Genomic DNA, 19,844 nt, shown 5'->3' on the forward strand with positions numbered 1-19,844 from the left:
TTAGTGCCCTGAATTCAGTGAATTGTTTTATGTTCAAGAGCCCCCTAAAAATGCAAATATACTGAAGGCCAATTGATGAAAAGGCTAATAGCTTCTGTCATAATCTACTGTTATCATGTTTTCTGTGTGAGTTTAGAGACCCATTAAGGGAAACACGTCATTTTGCTGTAACTCTTACGGCACTTAACATATGCAGCAGTGTGAAACTTGCCTACAACGTATAAAGTTTGTGCAACTGAGTGTAACACTCATGTTTTAAGTGTTCAGATTCAGCAACTACCATATTCAAAGTAAAAGCTACTGTAAAGGAGCATAAAGGAGTTGATTCAAGAGTAATAGTAAACAAAACTGAAGCAAAAAATTAATTTCAATTAAATATAGTAAGTGTTCACCAAATCTCTGTGTTGGTTTAGATCAGTTTATTTTAGTTGTCATTATGAAACCTATGGAAGGTTCTACTACTAATGAATATATGTAAGAGGTAGCTACAGAAAAGTGATGCTTATCATGGTTTGAGTGAAATGCTTGCCTTGGTCAGTGATAGGAACACAGAGGTAGTTGCCTGTTTTTGGTCATGTATCCCAAGACTTGAAGTTTTTTCTCTTGGAAGTGTGTGAGTTGGCTTTTCTGAATATATTGTTTTAGATCAGGAAAGAATTAGTTCTAAGTAGTGGACTTTTTTTTAAGTTACAGAATACTTATTGCCTGCCAGTGACAGCAGCAGAAACTAGAAAATGCAGTTTCATGCTGGGTGAAGCCTAAAGCCAAAGTAGTAAGAAACTTCTCTGTTCTTGAAAAGGAACTTTTTAAATAATAGTTTATCTTCCACAAAGATTCTTCACTATAGAATACTGGAATTGCTTTGTATTTGCTTTCTACTCTTGTTAGGTTGCTATGGTCTTGTTTAACAGCCCAAGCATTTCACAACTCCTAATGTGGAACAGTTGTCTAACTCTTCTGTGGACCATTTTCTATAGATTGGTGAGACCAATAGATGGATTTCTGTATGATGTTTTGGGCTGAGTATCTTTCTAAAACAAGATGTCTGTTGGTAAATCTTGAACTAATTTTTGGAACAGATTTGAGCTTAAACCTGAAAAACTGCTTTTGGTTTTGGCCTATCTGGACAGGTCTACTTGAAATATTGTAGGACTAATGTTTTATTTCATAGCATATCCTCCAGATGGTGGTAGAGATTTAAAGATGGTTTTAAAAGTATTTTTTTTGTAATTTGAGGAATTGATGCACATTTTTATACACAGAGATTCATTGAAATGGGTAGTGAAATGTAACTTATTTTTTAAAGTCTCCATCATTCCTTTAGAAAATAGTAACTTAATGCGTCTCCTGCATCATTAGGTCTAGTCCCCTGCTGCTGTGACACAGCATAGTGACATGAAAGCTGAGAAGGAATAAGTTAAACAATTCTTCCAGTCTCCTAGTACTATTCCATTTTTTTCTGCCTTTGTCCTCTTATAAAAGTACTTGGTTTTGGCATGTTTGGTTGTTTTGTTTTTTTTTTTAACAGGATGAGCAGAAACAGTCTCCTTTTATACTCTTTTTTTTTTTGGGCACAAATACCAGTGCTTTCTTATCTCTCCTGAAAATGCAGTGATAACTGTCTTACTTGTCTGCTGTAGCTATATTGGCAACTTGTAGCATGAATAATGACTACACTTAAGTCACTGTCCTTCAATCCAAGTCCCTTATAGTTGCAGCAAGACTTTGGAGGCTGAGGTTTAACTGATGTTTTAGAATATTAAGTATTACTTTACTACCTGTATTGTAAATTACTGAGAAAACTGTCACTACATGCAGAAAAGATTTGGGTTTTTTCAGAGTTGTTATTCTGCATGAAAAATGTTCTATATCTCATATCCAGCTGGTGTCTTGGCTAGACTGATACAAAAGTAGAATGGCTTTGTACTGGTAGAATGACAAATGGGGTAACTTTCAGAATGAAGCTTGAAATAACTGTATTTTGAAGTGGGACTTCAGTAGCCTAAAAGCTTTACTTAGGAAACCAGTGATTGCTTTGAAGCCGTTGTGGCTTAGTGTGTTAATTCTAGTAAAACCAACTGTAGTAAAATGTGCTGCCAGTACTTGAGTGAGTGAAGAATGATCAGTGGTTGGCAGATGTTCTAAAACATGTCAGTTTGTGTTTGGAAAGAAAATCCTTTTCAGAAAGGGTTATAATTGGAAACTGTCCAATAGCAGTTTCCTCTGTACCACAAAGATTCAGGCTGAAGCAATTGGCAGTAACCTGGAGCTGTGCTCTGTAGCTGTTCTTCCTCTAGTAAGTAAATCCTGCCTGTTGGGAGTGAGCTTTATGTTCAGAATCCTTTGGTAAAGTTTTGTGAATGGTGAAAGGATGCTGTCCGTAGATCGCAATTTTCATCTGAGGTAGACTGAGATCTCTTGAACTGCATGTGTTAAGTGTCTCCCATCTATAGTGTGGCAAGGACTGTCAGCTAAATTCTGTGGAGATCTCTTTGGGTGTGCTTTAAAGTCTGTACTTAACTTAAAATTTTCCATTTTTTTTTAAGCTTTGTTCTGAAGTAAGCTGTAGTTATTGTGTGGTGGTTCCTAGGTTAAAGCTCCTGAGTAAGAATTTAACCAAAATAGTACTTGATGTAACTTGGATGATTTTTGCATGGAGTTTTTTCTGCCTACTGCAAGTGTTTGATACTGAGTCATTGACACAAAGACTTGGGCTTCTAGGAATTAGTAAGCGCAAGTCAAATGTGACTACGTGTTTTTGCAATCTGGTCCTAGGCTCAGACATGCTAAATACTGTGGAAGACTTGCATAGCTGTACTTGACAAATATTATGGAGCTATGTCTATAGAACCACTCTCCTAGTAAGTGTGGTAGGGTTTTTTTGAGAAGCAATGTGCCAGAATATAAATTGAAAGTCTGTTATAGTATTGAAACTTACTGTGGTGAACTGCTTTAACTGCCCTGCTTTCAAGAAATTCACTACAGTTTTGTATTCCTTAAGTTTCACTGAGGAAAACAAGATGTCTGTTCTTGCAGTCTTGATGAAAATTTGTTTTAAGAATTTTTTTATTAGCTGTAACATTAATGTATTTGGGAAGAAACATTGATATTGGGTTTTCTGAAGTAGCTTGTGACCTCTCAGCAGGAGATGCGAGGGAGTGCATACCAAAGCATTCTTTTAAGCAACTTATTAGTGTTGATGATATGCAATGCACCACCAGTATGATACCATCTGGAAGAGCAGAAGTTCTGTGTGATGGAAGAGATTTCTGATCATATAATACGCTTGAGTCTCCTGTAGTCTCTCAAAGGGATCTGAGGGACTATGTTGATCTCAGATGTTCTGCTTGAAATCTTCCCAGTTCTTGAAGATATTTTGGTTCTTTCTACCTACTACTGCATTTTGCTATTCTGTTTGTAGTGTTGTTCCTAGTTGCCCTTGCATGCTACTAAGAGAAAAAAGTCAGAACATAATGAAGGGACCATTGCTATAATTTACTTGAAGACTACTACCAGGTCTAATCTTCTCATAGTTAAAGGTGTGTTTGTACTGATATCATAGAACGATTTAGGTTGGAAGTGACCTCAAAGATCATCTAGTTCCAACCCCCCTGCCATGGGCAGGGACACCTTTCACTAGACCAGGTTGCTCAAGATCTCATCCAACCTGGTCTTGAACACTGCCAGGGATGGATCATCCACAACTCCCTTTAGGCAGCCTGTTCCAGTGTCCCACCACCCTCAGGGTAAAGAACTTCTTCCTGGTATCTAGTCTAAACCTGCCCTCTCCCAGCTTCCAACCATTACCCCTCATCCTGTCACTGCAGGCCCTAGTAAAAAGTCCCTCCCCAGCCTTCTTGTAGGCCCCCTTTCAGGTACTGGAAGGCCACTATAAGGTCTCCCCAGAGCCTTCTCTTTTTCCAAGCTGAACAAGCCCAACTCTCTGAGCCTGTCCTTGTAGGAAAGGTGTTCCAACCTTCTGACCATCCTTGTAGTCCTCCTCTGGACTCCAACAGCTCCATGTCTTGTGTTGGGGGCTCCAGACCTGGACACAGTATTCCAGGTGGGGTCTCATGAGGGCAGAGTAGAGGGGCAGACTCACATCCCTCGAGCTGCTGGCCACACATCTTTTGATGCAGCCCAGGATACGGTTGGCTTTCTGGGCTGCAAGCGCACACTGTTGGCTCATGTTCATCCTATCATCCACCAGCATGCCCAAGTCCTTCTCTCCAGGACTGCTCTCAATCCACTCATTGCCCAGCCTGTATCTGTGCTTGAGATTGCCTTGACCCAGGTGCAGGACCTTACACTTGGCCTTGTTAAACTTCATGAGGTTGGCCTGTGCCTACCTCTCCAGCCTGTCAGGGTCCCTCTGGATGGCCTCCCTTCCCTCCAGCGTGTCAACCTCACCACACAACTTGGTGTTGTTGACACAACTTGGTGTCGTGGGCAAACATGCGCTCTGTCACTGTCTGTGGTGCTGACAAAGATGTTAAATAGTACTGGTCCCAATACTGATCCCTGAGGAACACTGCTTGTCACTGGTCTCCACTCAGACATTGAACCATTGATCGCAACTCTGAGTGTGACCTTCCGGGCAACTTCTCATCCATAGAGTAGTTCATCCGTCAAAGCCTTGTCTTTAGTTTGAAGACCAGGATGTTGTGTGGGACAGCATCAAAGGCTTTGCACAAGTCCAGATAGATGACATGAGTTGCTCTTCCCTTGCCAATTGATGCTGTTAGTCCATCATAAAAAGATTTGTCAGGCAGGCTTTTCCCTTGGTGAAGCCATGTTGGTTGCCACCAGTCACCTCCACGTTTTCCGTGTGCCCTAGCAGAGCCTGCAGGAGGATCTGCTCCATGATCTTGCTAGGCACAGAGGTGAGACTGACTGGCCTGTAGTTGCCCAGGTCTTCCTTTTTTCCCTTTTTGAAAATAGGGATGATGTTTCCCCTTTTCCAGTGAGTGGGCACTTCACCAGACTGCCATGACTTCTCAAATATGATGGAAAGTGGCCTAGCAACTTGGTCTGCTAGTTCTCTTGGGACCCATGGATGTATCTCATCAAGTCCCATGGACTCTTACACCTTCAGGTTCTTTAGATAGTCATAAAGCTGTTCTTTACTTACAGTGGGTGGATCTTCCTTCTCCCAGTCCCTGCCTTCATCTTCTGCAACTTAGACAATGTAGCTAAAGCCCTTGCCAGTGAAGACTGAGGCAAAGAAGTCATTGAGAACCTCAGCCTTCTCCATGTCCCTCATGACCAGTTCTCCTGTTAGCTTCTGGAGGGGGTCCACAGTTTCCCTAGCATTCCAGAAAATGAGTCGTTTTGATTTGAGATACAAATTGCTCTCTGAGAAACGTCTTTAAAACAAACCTTACTGAGGAATTCTTGGATGAAGATTGCTTAGACTCTGGCAGGAACTGTTGTTGTACTGGCTATACAGTGAAGCACTTTTCCAGTGGTAGTGCTTCAAGCTTCTGATACAACCCAGAAAAATCTTTTGAAACAAAAGTTGGACCTCTGAACGAGAGCAAAGAGCAGTCCTTGATTCCATGGAAGTGCAATAACGAAAGCTGAAACAGCCTGTCATGCCACAAGGTCACAGGGGAGTTAAGAAAAAGGGAATATCTTTGTCACTTGATTGACTGGCTGTTTGCTGCTGCAAGACCTTTGAGTTTGAATGTTAGCTTTCCAGGGAATAAACAGCCCTTTTAGTGGGAAGAACAACAGGCAATTAGATGCTTGCCCTTGGGTAACTAACCTGTATGAGGTAACGAAAGGTGCTGCTCTTAAATTTTTTTCAAAACTTATGAAAGAGGAAAATTCAAAAAACAGTTGATCAGTCTCCTGCCTTGTTGATAGTAACTTTGCCAAATCTTTTAAAGTTTCCTTTGAGTATAATAGGAAGAACAATGTTTTATGACTTTAACTGTGAGCTATAAATTTAATTTTCAGTTCTAACTAAAGAATTCTCACAGTCTGTTTTAAGACTTGACCTGATGGATGAACAAAAAGGTCTGTCTTGTAATGATTTTGCTTGGGAAAAGCAAATGCAAAGCTGCTTTCAAGCTTGCTTTTTTTTTCCTGTGTTAGTCCTATAAAATTAGTATGGTAAAAAGATTTTTCAACAGAGCAAATAGCAGAACTGTTGCAACAGTAAGTGTAAGTTGGAGTTTATGCTGTTATATGTAAATAAAGTTGTAATATTAAATCTTACCTTGAAATACATCAAAAGCCTGGAACCTCTAGAGAGAACATTTAAGGTCGACTTAAGGACTGAGTGCCAGCAGAGCATTCATGACGCATGGGAAATTCTGGAATGAGTGACATGCTGAATCTTGTTGTGTATGCAGGTCCTGTCTCAGAGTTGGTACAGAGTATGCTATTATAGCTTAAGGTTTTTAATAAAAAACATCTGTTACAATTCAGCATTGGCTGAGAACTTCAGTTCTGTTAGTAAAGCATGAATTTGATGGAACTGTGACTAATTAATGGCTTCATATAATGTCTGTGGGACAGTAAACTGCAACTGAAGTTGACTGTTCCTCATTTTAGGTTGAGGTGACTACCTGACAGGCTTGTGAACTGCCTGAAGGTATTTGTCTCTACTTGGGGATTTTCCAAGGTCTTCACTGAAGAACCCCCAAGGAAAACTATTACAGCTTTACAGGTCTGACTTCCACAATTGAGTTGGCAGAAACTTAGCTGCACCTGGAATTAACTTGGCTCAATTTTTGTAGTTAATAGCTTAAATAGTGTGAGAAGTATCACTTAAGTATTAAAGCTAGATGCTCTCTCCAAATAGTGTGTGATTTGTGCTAGAAGGGGTCCTGTTTCCAGCAGCATGCTAGTGTGCCTTTTGACTGCCTGCTTGAGCCATTGTTGGCATTTGATGGATGCTTATGGTGTGCTAACCCAAATTTCAAAGTTGGTAGAAATACACTTTGACTCACAGAAGTGCTGAGGTTGGAAAGGAAACTAATCTAGTTCAATTCACAGCAGCTCATTTATGCCAGTCTCCAGTTTGATAGTCAGTATCTCCAAGAAAGGAGACTCTACCATGTCTTTGAGTAGCCTGTTCCAGTTCATGATGGCAGGCAGAATAAAAGTTATTTAAATGGGAATTCCTGTATTTCGGTTTGTGTTCATCCCCTTTTTATCCTTTCTGTGGGCGCCACTGGGAAGTCTGCCATGGTCTTCAGTCCCACACAAGTATTTATAGACATGGATAAGATCACTCATAAAAATCTTCTGTTCTCCAGGCTGAACAGTCCAAGCTCTGTCCAATGCTCAAGCCCTTTATTGTTGCTCTTTGGACTATCCTGTACATGTCTCTTGTACTGGGGAGCCCAGAACTGGGCACAGCACTCCAATTCTGAAATGCTGGTGAGACCATGTTGAGTCAAGGGAAGTAACTACCTTCCTCCATCTTGTGTTTCCACTCTTCCTAACACAGCCAAGGTGCTGTTGACCACCGGTGCTGCAAGATCGCTAGATTCGAGGCTCTTTTCTGTCAGTGTTACAAGTTAAGGTGACCCAGCACAAAGTCCAGCAAACACTGGAGTTGGTACAAAGAAGAGTTTTAATATGACAGGTGGGTGGTGGTGGAGAGGGGGAGGTGGGACCCCTCCTTGAATCAGATATGACTTGTCTCTTAATACTTACTGAGGAAGGCATTTCAGCATCTGACTTCTGTTGTCAAGTAAGAACAATTCTGGGTTTTCTTTTTATTAGTATGGAATACTGATGTGCTCTATGGTCTGCTTCTTGGGTGCTTATGGTTAGAAGTAAATAGTCATGTCTGAATATTTTAGCTACACTTACACACTCTTGAACTCACAGGTAAAAACCCAAGTATTTAATCTTTAACTTGGAAGCGTGGTGTAGCTCTGTAGTGTGGCTTTTGTCAGTGTCTTAAGAGTCAGAAATGGATTGTGGGGTAGAGGAGACTTGAATCTAGAAGCCACTCCTGTGGTGTACTTAACATGCCAAGTTTCAGACTGAGGGATTTAGTTTAGCTAAAGACCAAGCCAAACATGGTAAAGAAAAATCTGAACTAGTCATATTTCTTAGATGAGGGTGAAAATCGAAAGCTTTTCCACACAAATAAGTGACTGAGAAAGGTCAGGCGAAAGTCTTCAATATCCGGTTACTGCTGCTTTAAGTATACTGTAGTTGCTTAGCCGTACCACACAGCATCAGCCTTGCTCCTAGCTTTTTGATGTCATTGGCCTGCTTGAAATGGACTTCCTTTGAATGGGAAAAGGAATAGGCCAGAATACTGCAGTAATGGCTGGCTGGGGAGTCATAAAGGCTGAAACTGCAGGAAGTAACCAGGCACACATGCTTTCTCTAAATATATCCTCCTTTTGCCATCATTGAGAAGACAGTCCTCGGCTTGATGAACCATTGGTCTGTCTCCACATTTGCTTTCTGCACTGTTTTTTACGGGATTGTTATGTCTTTTCCAAATTTGTATTGAGAATTGTAGGAATGGAAGGGATGTTTTATTAGCAAAGGCTTGCAGAAATCTACCATATTAGATTCTTCCACTAGTTTAATAGCAGTACAGTCTTTCTTTAAGAAGGTGTAAGGCTTGAGCTGATGGAGTTCTATGTGAAATGCATTAATTTGATATACTCTGGAATGAGACTAAACCATGGGAATCAATCTTTTTAACACATTTTTGTAGGTAGTGTAGGACTGGCGAGGCAGGTGTTTCTTGTAGCTTGTTAGTCAGCTCTTCAATAAGTTTTAATTAGCTTGGAAGTATTATCTGAAACTGACTTTTATACATAGACTTGCTAAATTGAAAAGAAATGTATCTTTGGTCACATGTGGCTTGGCTTTTTGAAATAGAGGTGAGCAAGAGGTAGTTTCTGGTCAATAAGTTGTGTGGCATTTTCTAATACTTGACTGGCATTCCTTCAGAGTTAATTTTAGCTACCTAAGTAACTTCTGAAAAAATAACTCAACTGCCACTGAGTAAGCTTTCAGTGAGTTGAAGCACTTTGGTTCGATAGTTGAGGGAAGAGCATACAAAAGGAGGGGGGTAATCACAGAATGTTAGGGGTTGGAAGGGAGCTCAAAAGATCATGTAGTCCAACCCCCCTGCCAGAGCAGGACCACCTAGAGCAAGTTACACAGGAACACGTCCAAGCAGGTTTTGAATGTCTCCAGAGAAGGAGGCTCCACAACCTCTCTGGGCAGCCTGTTCCAGTGCTCTGTCACCCTCTCAGTGAAAAAAGTTTTTCCTAATGTTTATGTGGAATCTCCTATGCTCCAGCTTGTACCTGTTGCCCCTTGTCCTGTCATTGGCCATCACTGAGAAGAGCCTGGCTCATCCTCCTGACATTTACCCTTTATGTATTTATAAATGTTGATGAGGTCACCCCTCAGTCTCCTATTCTCTGAGCTCAAGAGACCCAGCTCCCTCAGCCTTCCATCATAAGGGAGATGTTTCACCCGCTTAATCACCTCTGTGGCTCTGTGCTGGACTCTTTCAAGCAGTTCCCTGTCCTTGAGCTGAGAGGCCCAGAACTGGACACCATATTCCAGATGGGGTCTCACCAGGGCAGAGTAGAGGGGGAGGAGAACTTCTGTTTACCTACTGACCACATCCCTTCTAATATACCCCAGGATGCCGTTGGCCTTCTTGGCCACGAGGGCACCTTGCTGGCTCATGGTCATCCTGCTGTCCACCAGGACCCCCAGGTCCCTTTCCCCTACTCTGCTCTCTAACAGCTCAGTCCCCAACCTGTACTGGTCCATGGGGTTGTTCTTTCCCAGATGCAAGACTCTACACTTGCCCTTGTTGTATTTCATTAAATTTCTCCCTGTCCAGGTCTCTCTGAACGGCAGCCCAGCCTTCTGGTGTGTCAGCCACCCCTCCCAGTTTTGTGTCATCAGCAAACTTGCTGACAGTGCACTCTGTTCCCTCATCCAGGTCATTGATGAATATATTGACTAGTACTGGTCCCAGTACTGACCCCTGAGGGACTCCACTAGATACAGGCCTCCAACTAGACTCTGTCCCATTGCCCACAACTCTCTGACTTCTTTTCTTCAACCCATTCACAATCCACCTCACTACCCGATCATCCAGACTGCACTTCCTCAGTTTAGCTGTGAGGATGCTGTGGGAGACAGTGTCAAATGCTTCACTGAAATCAAGATAAACCACATCCACTGCACTACCATCATCTATCCACCTGGTTATGCCTTCATAAAGGGTTATCATGTTGGTCAAACATGATTTTCCCTTTGCTAAAACCGTGTTCACTGCTCCTAGTAACCCTCTTATCCTTGATATGCCTAGAGACAGTGCCAAGGATAAGTTGTTTCATCACTTTTCTAAGGATGGAGGTAGGGCTGACTGGCCTGTAGTTTCCTGGGTCCTCTTTGGCCTTTTGACGACTGCAATGACGTTTGCTTTCCTCTAGTCCTCAGGCACCTCTCCTGTTCCCCAGAACTTAACTCCTTAGTAATTTGAAGCTGGCTTGACATAAGAGGGCTTAGTGGGATCTTTAAAAGGTTTGATCCTTCATCATGGCTTGCTTTACTCCATTTTTGAGAGGATTCAACACTCTACTACATCAGATTGCAAAAAATCTAGGCTAAACTCTTCCCTGTTGTTTTCCTGTTGATGTGACATTGTTAAACTAGTAGGCATTTTTTTTCTTAATTTGTTAAATTCCTGGCAAGATCTTGGGGACTAGATTAACTATAGCTGCACAGAAATTACAGTTATTTAATGTTTTGGTAAGGCTAATCTGGATAGTCACTTGCTTTGTTTACACTAACAATGAAGAGAAGCTTATAGATGTTAACTTCAAAGGTATGAAATTTACGGAGGATGTCAAGAGCTTTATGTAGTATTCTATTTTAAGCTACTGAGACTTGCACTGAAACTTGATTTAAATCTACTCCAGAATGCAAACAATATCTGAAACATTGGTATCCTGCAGGCTGTTGGATGTTGAAAAGGAAATTAGTTTGAAGAAATTTGAATAGAACTGTTAGTAACAATGCAGAGTTCAATAGAAGTTAATTATTACTGAATGAAAATACCTTCTTTTGATGTGTCTTTGATCTGGTTTTACATTGCCATATGCAAAAAGTTAATGTATTACTGAAATGGTGGGTTTGAGGAGCTAGTGTAGTCATTTTTCTGACTGCCTTTGCTGTGGAAGTCAGATCTGATATGTAAAAATACTTAAATTCAGAGACTTGTTTTGTACACAAAGTCCTTTAGGTCTTCACATGCTCATGGTATTGAACCATTGTAACTTTGGTAAAGGTTTTGTTGTATAGAATTGCCTCTGACTTACGTTTTACTGTAATTGTTTAACTCAAATGGCGAATTAGCAAGCTTGAGAGGCACTACTTAGTCTGGAAGCTTGGAATAGATGACTTAAAGATAATGAGATATATTGCCAAAACTTTTTGACAAATCAGTTGCTAGATGCTTCTGACAGTCCTTTAAAAGCCGAATACAATGATGTTAATAGCAGTATATGAGAATAATGTTTTGGTAGTGTTTCTTGAATAGAGTTTGAAACTTTGCTTACTTATTGTGCGCTGTTCAGATGCTTGTGCTATCAATGGCTTTTTCAAAACCTGGTGAAGGCTGGACAAATTATACATCAATTCAACAACTGCAATCCAATTAAATAAGACAGTTCAACAAAAAGTTCAGTTGGCAAATGTAGCTGATTGTCAGAAGCTGTTGAGAGTAGTCTTCTGCTAATATACTGTCACAGATCAGAAAGTTAGAAAACAGGACATTAGTATGAACAATTACAGGAAAGTGTCAGGAAACAGTTTTCAGAAAGGAAAGGATTTATTTTTTATAATATGATAAAACATACTATGTTAAACACATTGAAGATATACATGAGCTATGGGTTCAGTAATTGAACACCAGTGGTTTAAATTAAAAAAAAACGAGTTGAGTGTCAGAAGCCTGAGCTGTTCTCTTTAAATTTAATCAAGTTAATGCACCCACAGCATTTAGGTACCAATGTTTGATTGGTGTAGTGTTTCACACAATTCACACACAATATTCTCTTGTGAATTCTCTCTTCCTTTATTTCCTTGGAAGAAACATGGTTCAGTCCCATTATCTAATGAGCTATGGGTGTACCTCATGAGTAAGATATGCTGAAGTTAAAATAGTAAAACTTGGAAGCAAGAATGTTTTCTATGCTTGCAGCGACCTCTATGGGCTGATTATTCTGATCCTTGATTAATGATTAATGTAACTTGTCTAATTTACTGGCACAGTGCAGTGTGGATTTAGGACTAGTCTAAAAAAACCCAGGATTTAGATTAGAGAGGCTTGGTTTCTAAAAGCATTTGCTGTATTGAAGTAGTTCGAGTACTGCTCTAGAAGGTCGTAAGAATACTACATTTCAGAGGTTGAATTTTATGCTCTGCCATATGCTCTCTTATGTGAGAATAAACCAAGAACTTGTTGTTACACTGCCATACTAACTCAGCACTCTAAGCAATAGATACCTCTAACATCTTGAAATATTTTTCCAAAGAATTAATTATATTTAGAAATAATTTCTCATTCATATTTAGGTTCTAGGTGTTGATACTGTGTTTGTCTTCTACACCACCTTCAGTAAAAATGCCGAGGTAGATTTCTTTGAACCCCGTGGATACTGTAAGGAGTGCACTAGCCAAGATAAGAGGCCACAAACTTAAGTTAGGGATGATTATGTTGGTTAGTGGTGGGAAGGCACTAATTGGATATGCAAAATGAGGCAAAGATTAAAACAAGCTGAAGATCACAGGATTTATGTGGTCCTGGGTATCTTTACTTACCCACTCAAAGGGGTGACTTTGTGCTAGCACAAGAAGTCTTGGTGTGGACTTGAACATTTTGAGGGCTTGGTTAACTATTGTAGGATACCTTTCTTGTGGCATGCAAATACTAAGCAACATACCACTTGACAGTTTTTAGTTTTGTAATAGGCTTCTGAAATTTTCACAGTAGAATATATTTTTAAGTATTGAAGGATTTTGCTAAATAATGGTGTCCTAAAAAGTATGTAACTACTTAAATATGGACAACTGAAGATTTAAACTTGAAATTCTTGATCTGAAACTGGTCTCCTCCTTTCGTATCACTGGCTAATCAGTCCAATTGATTTTTGTCTAGGTTTCTTAATGTCTTCAAACTTGCTAGTTAGTATGTGACTAAGTCTATGACTAATTAGACTAATGCCTAAGACTTATTTGACTAACTAAGACTATGACTAACTAAGACTTATGTGTTAGTTTAAACCTTGATGTATGTTAAACTAGGTGGCTTAAAATATCTTAAGGTCACCTGTACATCAGAGTAATGAAAGTATGACTGCTTTGATTTGGTGGCTACTCAAGTAAATGTTTGTTGCAATCTCCAGTTAGTTCTTCCTTTTTTAAAAAAGGGCTGTTAAGTGATGATACTGAATTGCTATGGTTTGTTCTATTCTGTGAATTGAGAACAGTAACAGAACCATGCCTTCCTTCTATAGTGTACTTACATGAATAGCAGAACATCCTCTGAAATGGAGTCCAATGATCAAAATAGCTTTAACTTTTTGTTATATTTTTGTATATACCTTTTCTATGAAAAGCTTCTGTTATTAGGTGGTATAGCTTGCTTTTATTCACTGTCCCATATGCTACCTGTTCCCCAGTGTGGTAGTCCTGTATATCAGTCACCTGCATGCAGGTGATTGCTTTTAGTCTCTTTATTGTTGCTGGATTGAAAGCAGATCTGAAATCCTTAGTCTGAAAGGGTTAATTCTGTGAGTCCTTTGGAGTTCACAAAACAGTACTGGTTTGTATGCTGGCTAGTAAATTTTATTAACTTTTCAATGCTTGAAATTAGTAAGAGCTAGAATGAGAGAACTTGATGATTTTCCTGTGAATTACCGTGCAGTAAATCAAGTGCCAATGTAACTTTGTCTTTCACTTAAATTCTTTCTTCTAGCTTTGTACTCCATCATACTGTTCTGCGTCTTCCTGTGGATTCCCTTTGTCTATTTCTATTACGAGGAGAAGGAAGAAGATGATGGCAACACATGCTCAGTAAGTTCACTCTAGCAAATGCACAAAGCAGTGAGAAGACAAATGAATTCAGGCAAAAATGAAAGCAGGAGTGATTGTTGAACTTGAATACTACAGTGTTAATGTAATTTCTAAGTCTATTACTACAGTTCCTTTAAAATGCTGAGGCAGCTCTTAGTAACACTTAGTCTACTCTAAGCATTGTGGTATCACATGATATGAAACTTTAGTGAGATAAGTAATAATATCTGTATTGCCATGAGTTCTTTAAGCTTCCTACAAATTCCTTTGAGCCTGATTTCATGCACAGGAAGTTAAAACTTCTTATATAAAAGATTTTCCTTAGAATAGAAAACATGTATGAACAATTTTTAAAGTAGAAGACAGGAAGTTTATACTGATTCTGAGAAACACTAAATTTGAGTACCTTCCTTGTAGTATTTGCATTTTTTTTCTTCAAGTAGGCAGTAGTAATTTTTTGAAGCTAGCACTCAGTTATTTTTGAAATGCACTGAAGATTTTTAACATGCACAAGGTTCCAGGGAATACAACAGTGCATGCCAGTAAGATGCAAACTTCTCAAATGAGAATACTATTCTTAAATAGTCTTTTAGTCATTGATCATGATATTTTTCCTCCCTCTATTGAGTTGTAATCTAACATGGGGAAAAAAAAGACTTGTAATCATAGCTATGGTATAAAGCATTTATAATAAGCACTTTCTTTGAGTGTATTTGCATTGAACAAATGTACCCTGGTTTCTGTCCGCAGCTGCTCAAGTGCATAGTTTGGAAGTGTAATTCAGTGTCATAGTTCGTAGTTCTCGAGTTATAGGACTCTTCAAGAATGTGTATTTCTGACTTGTATCTAAAACTACTCATATTTCTGCAGAGGTTCTTTTGTAGAACGCCTGTTATATTAAGTATGCTTTGCTATAACTTGTAGGATGAATCCCTTTGGATTTATTTTATGTTAATTAACTTTCTCTTTAATGTACAGCAGGTTAAAACTGCACTCAAATATACTCTGGGATTCATCACAATTTGTGCAGTTCTTCTCTTAATTGGGTAAGTGTTTGTATTGAACATTAACAAGGGATATACTAAGTAGAACCCCAAACATAACTCCTTTGTGGAAGATGAAAAAGGTAGATTGTGGTGCATTCAATCTGTATAATGAGTATCTAGCTTAACGTCTAAGATGGCTTAAATATCCTGAGAATTAGGTACCAGTAATGTAAGAGTTTAACTGGAAGCTATACAGTTTTCTTGATTGTGGCGGTACTTGTGCTTCCAAGTTGTACCTGTTTGTGCAGTGTGAAAGTCCATCAAGAATATGATGGCTATGACACTTATAACTGTATTGATATCTCAGTGTACAACAGTGAAATTTGTGCTCTTCCTGTATTCTGCCTCTGTCAAATGCTTTCATGGACATCCCAAATGAGCTTTTAGGAACATGAGTAGGTGTTACATGCTTTGTACTTTCCTAAATGGAGGTGTTCTGTGAAGGATGTAAGTATAGTGTGGGGTTATGTTTGACATAGCATTATGTGATACAGATTTTGCTGGCATTTTTGAAAGGCAGATGTTACTGAAGTGGGTAACTTGTTTGCAGCAAATGCTGTTATTCTGAAACTCCAAGCAGTATTACAAATTCAGTGTAAGATCACCATTAAGCATGACATGCACACTAATACTCTGTTTCTAATGTATGCTGTGTCATAAGCTTTTTAGCGTTTTGACTGCAGCAATGAAGTTGGTAAAATTTACAAAATGTATGCTAAAATGATCCATATCGAACTACTAGAGTGTGAAGTAGAAACTACAGTGAAATTAATGCTTCTAATTGTATACCACCTTATCAGAATACTGTTTTAGTTTTGATAACCACTTAAGGTACACTTCTAAGTCTATTGTCCTTTCAAGTAAAAGTAACATATTTGCTCTTATGAGAGACTGAAGGAGTTTGTTAGCTTAATCATGAATGAGAAAAATTACTAAAGCTTCTGACAAAGTCTGGCTGTTCAGTGAAGACATAGGCATACATATTTCTACTGTACAAGAGATCCGGCTTAAATTTTTGCAGCGTCTCTAGTAGGTGTCAGTTGACTTCTTAGTAGCTGTAAGCATGTTTATTGTTCTCTTCCAGTAAGATGGAGCTTGGTCTTTGACTTCCTAATTGTCCTTGGTGTTCTTAGGCTTGTTCTTCAAAGTCTTCACAACTTGTAAATTACAGGGGCTTCCATGATCCCCTCTGATACAGTGCCACGTGAGAGTGAGATTAACTCGCAAACCAGAGAGCTGGCCTTGGGACTAAGTTACTGAACAGTGCTTCTCCATAGGTACAGACTTGAAACCTACTGGTCTAAACAGCAGGAGTATCTGCTGCAGGAAGACAGGACTCCTTTAGATGCTGAGATGGATTTTAGTAATTCTGGCTTCTAACTGGAACATTTTTTTTCTGCTATTATATGTATGAGCTTTCTTGCTTTCTTTTTACAGGATAATGATTAAATAGTAGCATCATCCTTAATGCCCTTGGAATGCATCCTTGCTACTTAAGATGCTGCTGCGGAAGAATCTAGTTCTTGTCTGTCCCCTTTAAGGGAAACTGCAAGACTGAACAGTTCAGTTTAGGAAGCAAATGAGGTGACTGTGCTGAAGAAAAATGTGAACTTTGGTTCTAGTATAGTTTGCTTGTATATATGTTTTTATAAAAGTACATAAAAATAGTGGGTGTCTCATTGTTTATGTACATGCTTGTTATGGAGCAGTTATCTGTCTTAGAGTTAGGCAACTGTCTGTACTGCAAGGGCAAAGAGCAGCTTCAGAAGTCCCAGTGTGACAGGAAGGAGATGAAAGTGTTGGAGCTGAAGCTTCTACATAAGGTGCTTGAATGTGGTGGGGAAGACCAGTCTTGCAGTACTGCCTGTGCTGGCAGTGGCAGGAGATTTTTCTCGCTGGTGATCAGGCTCAGACCAACATTAAAACAGACTGGAATTTTATGTTACTGAATTTAATTTTAGGGGGCTAGGCTTAATGGACTAGAATACTCATGTGCACAGGTTACAAGAGCAGGAGTATTTCCTCTTAGGTGCCTAGCAAATAGTCTGTTGTCGTCTTGTGCTTAAATGACTAGTGTCTCATATCAAGACAACACCTGTTCTGATTGATTTATCAAGTAATCTCTATAATTAAAACAGGTCAATAAATAGCTTGGTTGCTTTAAAAGTAGGTCTACACAAGAAGTCTCTACCTCTTTCCTAGTCAGCAGTCCTCAAAGAAACCGGAAGAGCTATATTAAGCATGAAGTTTAAGAATGTCTTGTTCTTGCCTGGATGTTTACATTGCTCCATTAGAGAGCATTTTTGGAAACATCTGTTTTGTGCCAGATTATTTTGGAGGTTTTTTCTAAGTTGATAGCACAGCTCAATGAGAAGGATTCCATTGTCTAAATTGTTAGCAGTTGTCTCTTTACAAAGTCTCTTGCTGTGGCAAAAATATGCATGTCTGTAATATCATTTAAATGCTCTGCACACACATAACTTGATGCAGAGTATCATTAAAAGCAAAGTGTAGGACAAATTTATACTGGGATACTTGGAACTAGTACTTACTTGCAATGCTTTTCCCTTCTTAGAAATTATCTACTTTTGTTGAATATAGTTTATTTACTCTAAATATCATGTACTGGAGCCAAGGGGCTTGAGATACTATCTACATTAAGGCACTCTTATACAGCAGTCTGGTTTGAACTAAATATTTGCTTTTGGGGCTAATGAATGTTTGGTTCTGAAAAGAGTATTTCCCTGACAGTCAGCATTTGAAATTCAATAAATTGGTTACCTTAAATTTTCTAGAACCATCAGCTTTTTAAAAGCTTTGAATATGTCTAATTAGTCTATAAATAATTATGAAAATTATATTGTAGCAGAAATCACTTTAAGGAGATTAGTGTAAATCTAGTGTTAGAAATTGTTTTCCTAAGGATGACAACTAATAGCACTCTTTGATTTTAAGATCAAACTTGACCCATCTATACCTGTGTTATTAGCACTGCCAAAAGTTAATAGTTTAAAACTGTTGTTCTGCAGCCTAGATAGTGATCTAGATCTTAATCGTAATATTCCCAGGATGTATTTTAACCAGCAGTTTGCTTCTATTCTTAAACTTACTGGAGTTAGTAAGTTCGTTTGTGTCCAGAACTCCAAGTGTAAGACATTACAGCTGAGCTGCTCTGTTTGCTTGCATTAACTGAATTCTCAGCTGCATCTGTAAAACCCTGCACTGACACTTGTGCTCTGTTCACATGCTGTCAATAGACTGACTTGTATGCATCACAGTGACAGGTGAATGGAGTTATTTAGCATAGAAACTTCTCATTCTGATTGCGTTGATCATTCAGTCAATATAACAAAATAGCCAAGACTTCTGTCAAATTTCTTCTTGCTTAGCATGCATGAAGAGTAGGCCTGAATTGCATTGTGCTGTGCTGGTGCAAGTGTGCTTTAGAGATCCTTTGAAAGTGTGGACTGAATGCAGGTCTGTAGATGGCTAGGCATGCTAACTCTGTCTTGTCCTTCTTGTGGCCTGTTAAGCTAGAGGCCAAAAGTCTAAGTGGGCTAGTTAGCTCTCTGGCTAGCTTGCTACCAGTTGAGGGATCCTGTTCAGGAGGGGAAATAAGATCCCTGCTTGCTTGGGACTAAAGTGTGTGAGTTTGTAGCTCCTGCATTCCTTTGAGGCCCTTGGTGCATGGAACTTGAGCAGGAGCAGAATCAGTTGTCTGTCTCTTTCAGTCAAGATTTAGCTGAATACCAATGGAAAAGTGTATGTAATGGTTACTGTGGCTTCTGCTCAGATTAGTGTCCTTTGACATGCTGGTTGTATGTAGTCTCATTAAAAAAAACTATTGCTCGTGGGAGTGCGGAAGGCAAGCAAGTTCTAAATATCTGAAGATGTTCTTCCATCTCATTTGTTCTTTGCATGTGGTCCACAAATTGCAAGTTCATACTGATGCTAAAATAAAAGGACTTGAGCTCACTTCACTTCCCAGAGTCACATATTTTAACCTTTTTAGCAAATAAACCTGCAGTTGTTTTTATTGCTGTCTCTTGTAAATGGAAGTTTTGCTGAACTTTGTTTTAATACCTGTGTCTCCATTTTACCTGGATGCTATTTTACAAAAAGAATTACTGCTAGAGGCATATATAAGAACAAAATATGAAGTCAGCAATTATCCATCAACTGTAATCTACCTCTTGCACAGTCAAGAAGCTAAAAATCAAACACTTTTAAAAAGTGAGGATTTTGATTTTTAAAATTTAAACTTTGTTTGCTGAGTACCAGTTTAGTTTTGATGTGAAGATTTTCTGTGCACATAGTTTAGTACTAGCCTTTGAAACACATGATTGTGTTCTGTACTTAAACTTTAAGGTGTACTCCTGGAAGATGCATATTTGTTATTCATCTGTTTGTTGGGACTTGAAGCAGGGATCTGATTATGTGCACTCTCTTACAAAAGTCCAAAAGATACTTGTGAGCATTCTTTATGGACTTGGGTTTGGGTTCCTGCATTTTTTACCTAAAAAGCTTCCCTCCAAATTTGATTTCCTTGTGACTTATAGGCATTCTGTTTTATGTATGGAAGCTATGGTTTCAGATTGGTATGGAGGTACAGGTTTTCCAGCTGTTACAAAACTAGCTGTTTTGTCTATGGAGAAGCTGAAGAGTTATTACTGGACTTCAGATGGGGAGACTGGCAGCAGGAAG

At 39.2% G+C, this 19,844-nt stretch overlaps 1 protein-coding gene across 1 annotated transcript in view; it reads left to right on the forward strand.

Moving 5' to 3' along the window:
• LMBRD1 (LMBR1 domain containing 1) overlaps nt 1–19,844 on the forward strand; it is an 88,143-nt gene that overhangs the window by 10,831 nt on the left and 57,468 nt on the right. Inside the window, exons 4-5 of the mRNA XM_086461494.1 lie at nt 13,997–14,094; nt 15,073–15,140. Coding sequence (XP_086317620.1) covers nt 13,997–14,094; nt 15,073–15,140 — 166 coding nt within the window. The remainder of the gene's footprint in view (nt 1–13,996; nt 14,095–15,072; nt 15,141–19,844) is intronic.

Source organism: Leptosomus discolor, chromosome 2, assembly GCF_034619465.1.
Source record: "Leptosomus discolor isolate bLepDis1 chromosome 2, bLepDis1.hap2, whole genome shotgun sequence".
NCBI classification, from domain to species: Eukaryota; Metazoa; Chordata; class Aves; order Leptosomiformes; family Leptosomidae; genus Leptosomus; species Leptosomus discolor.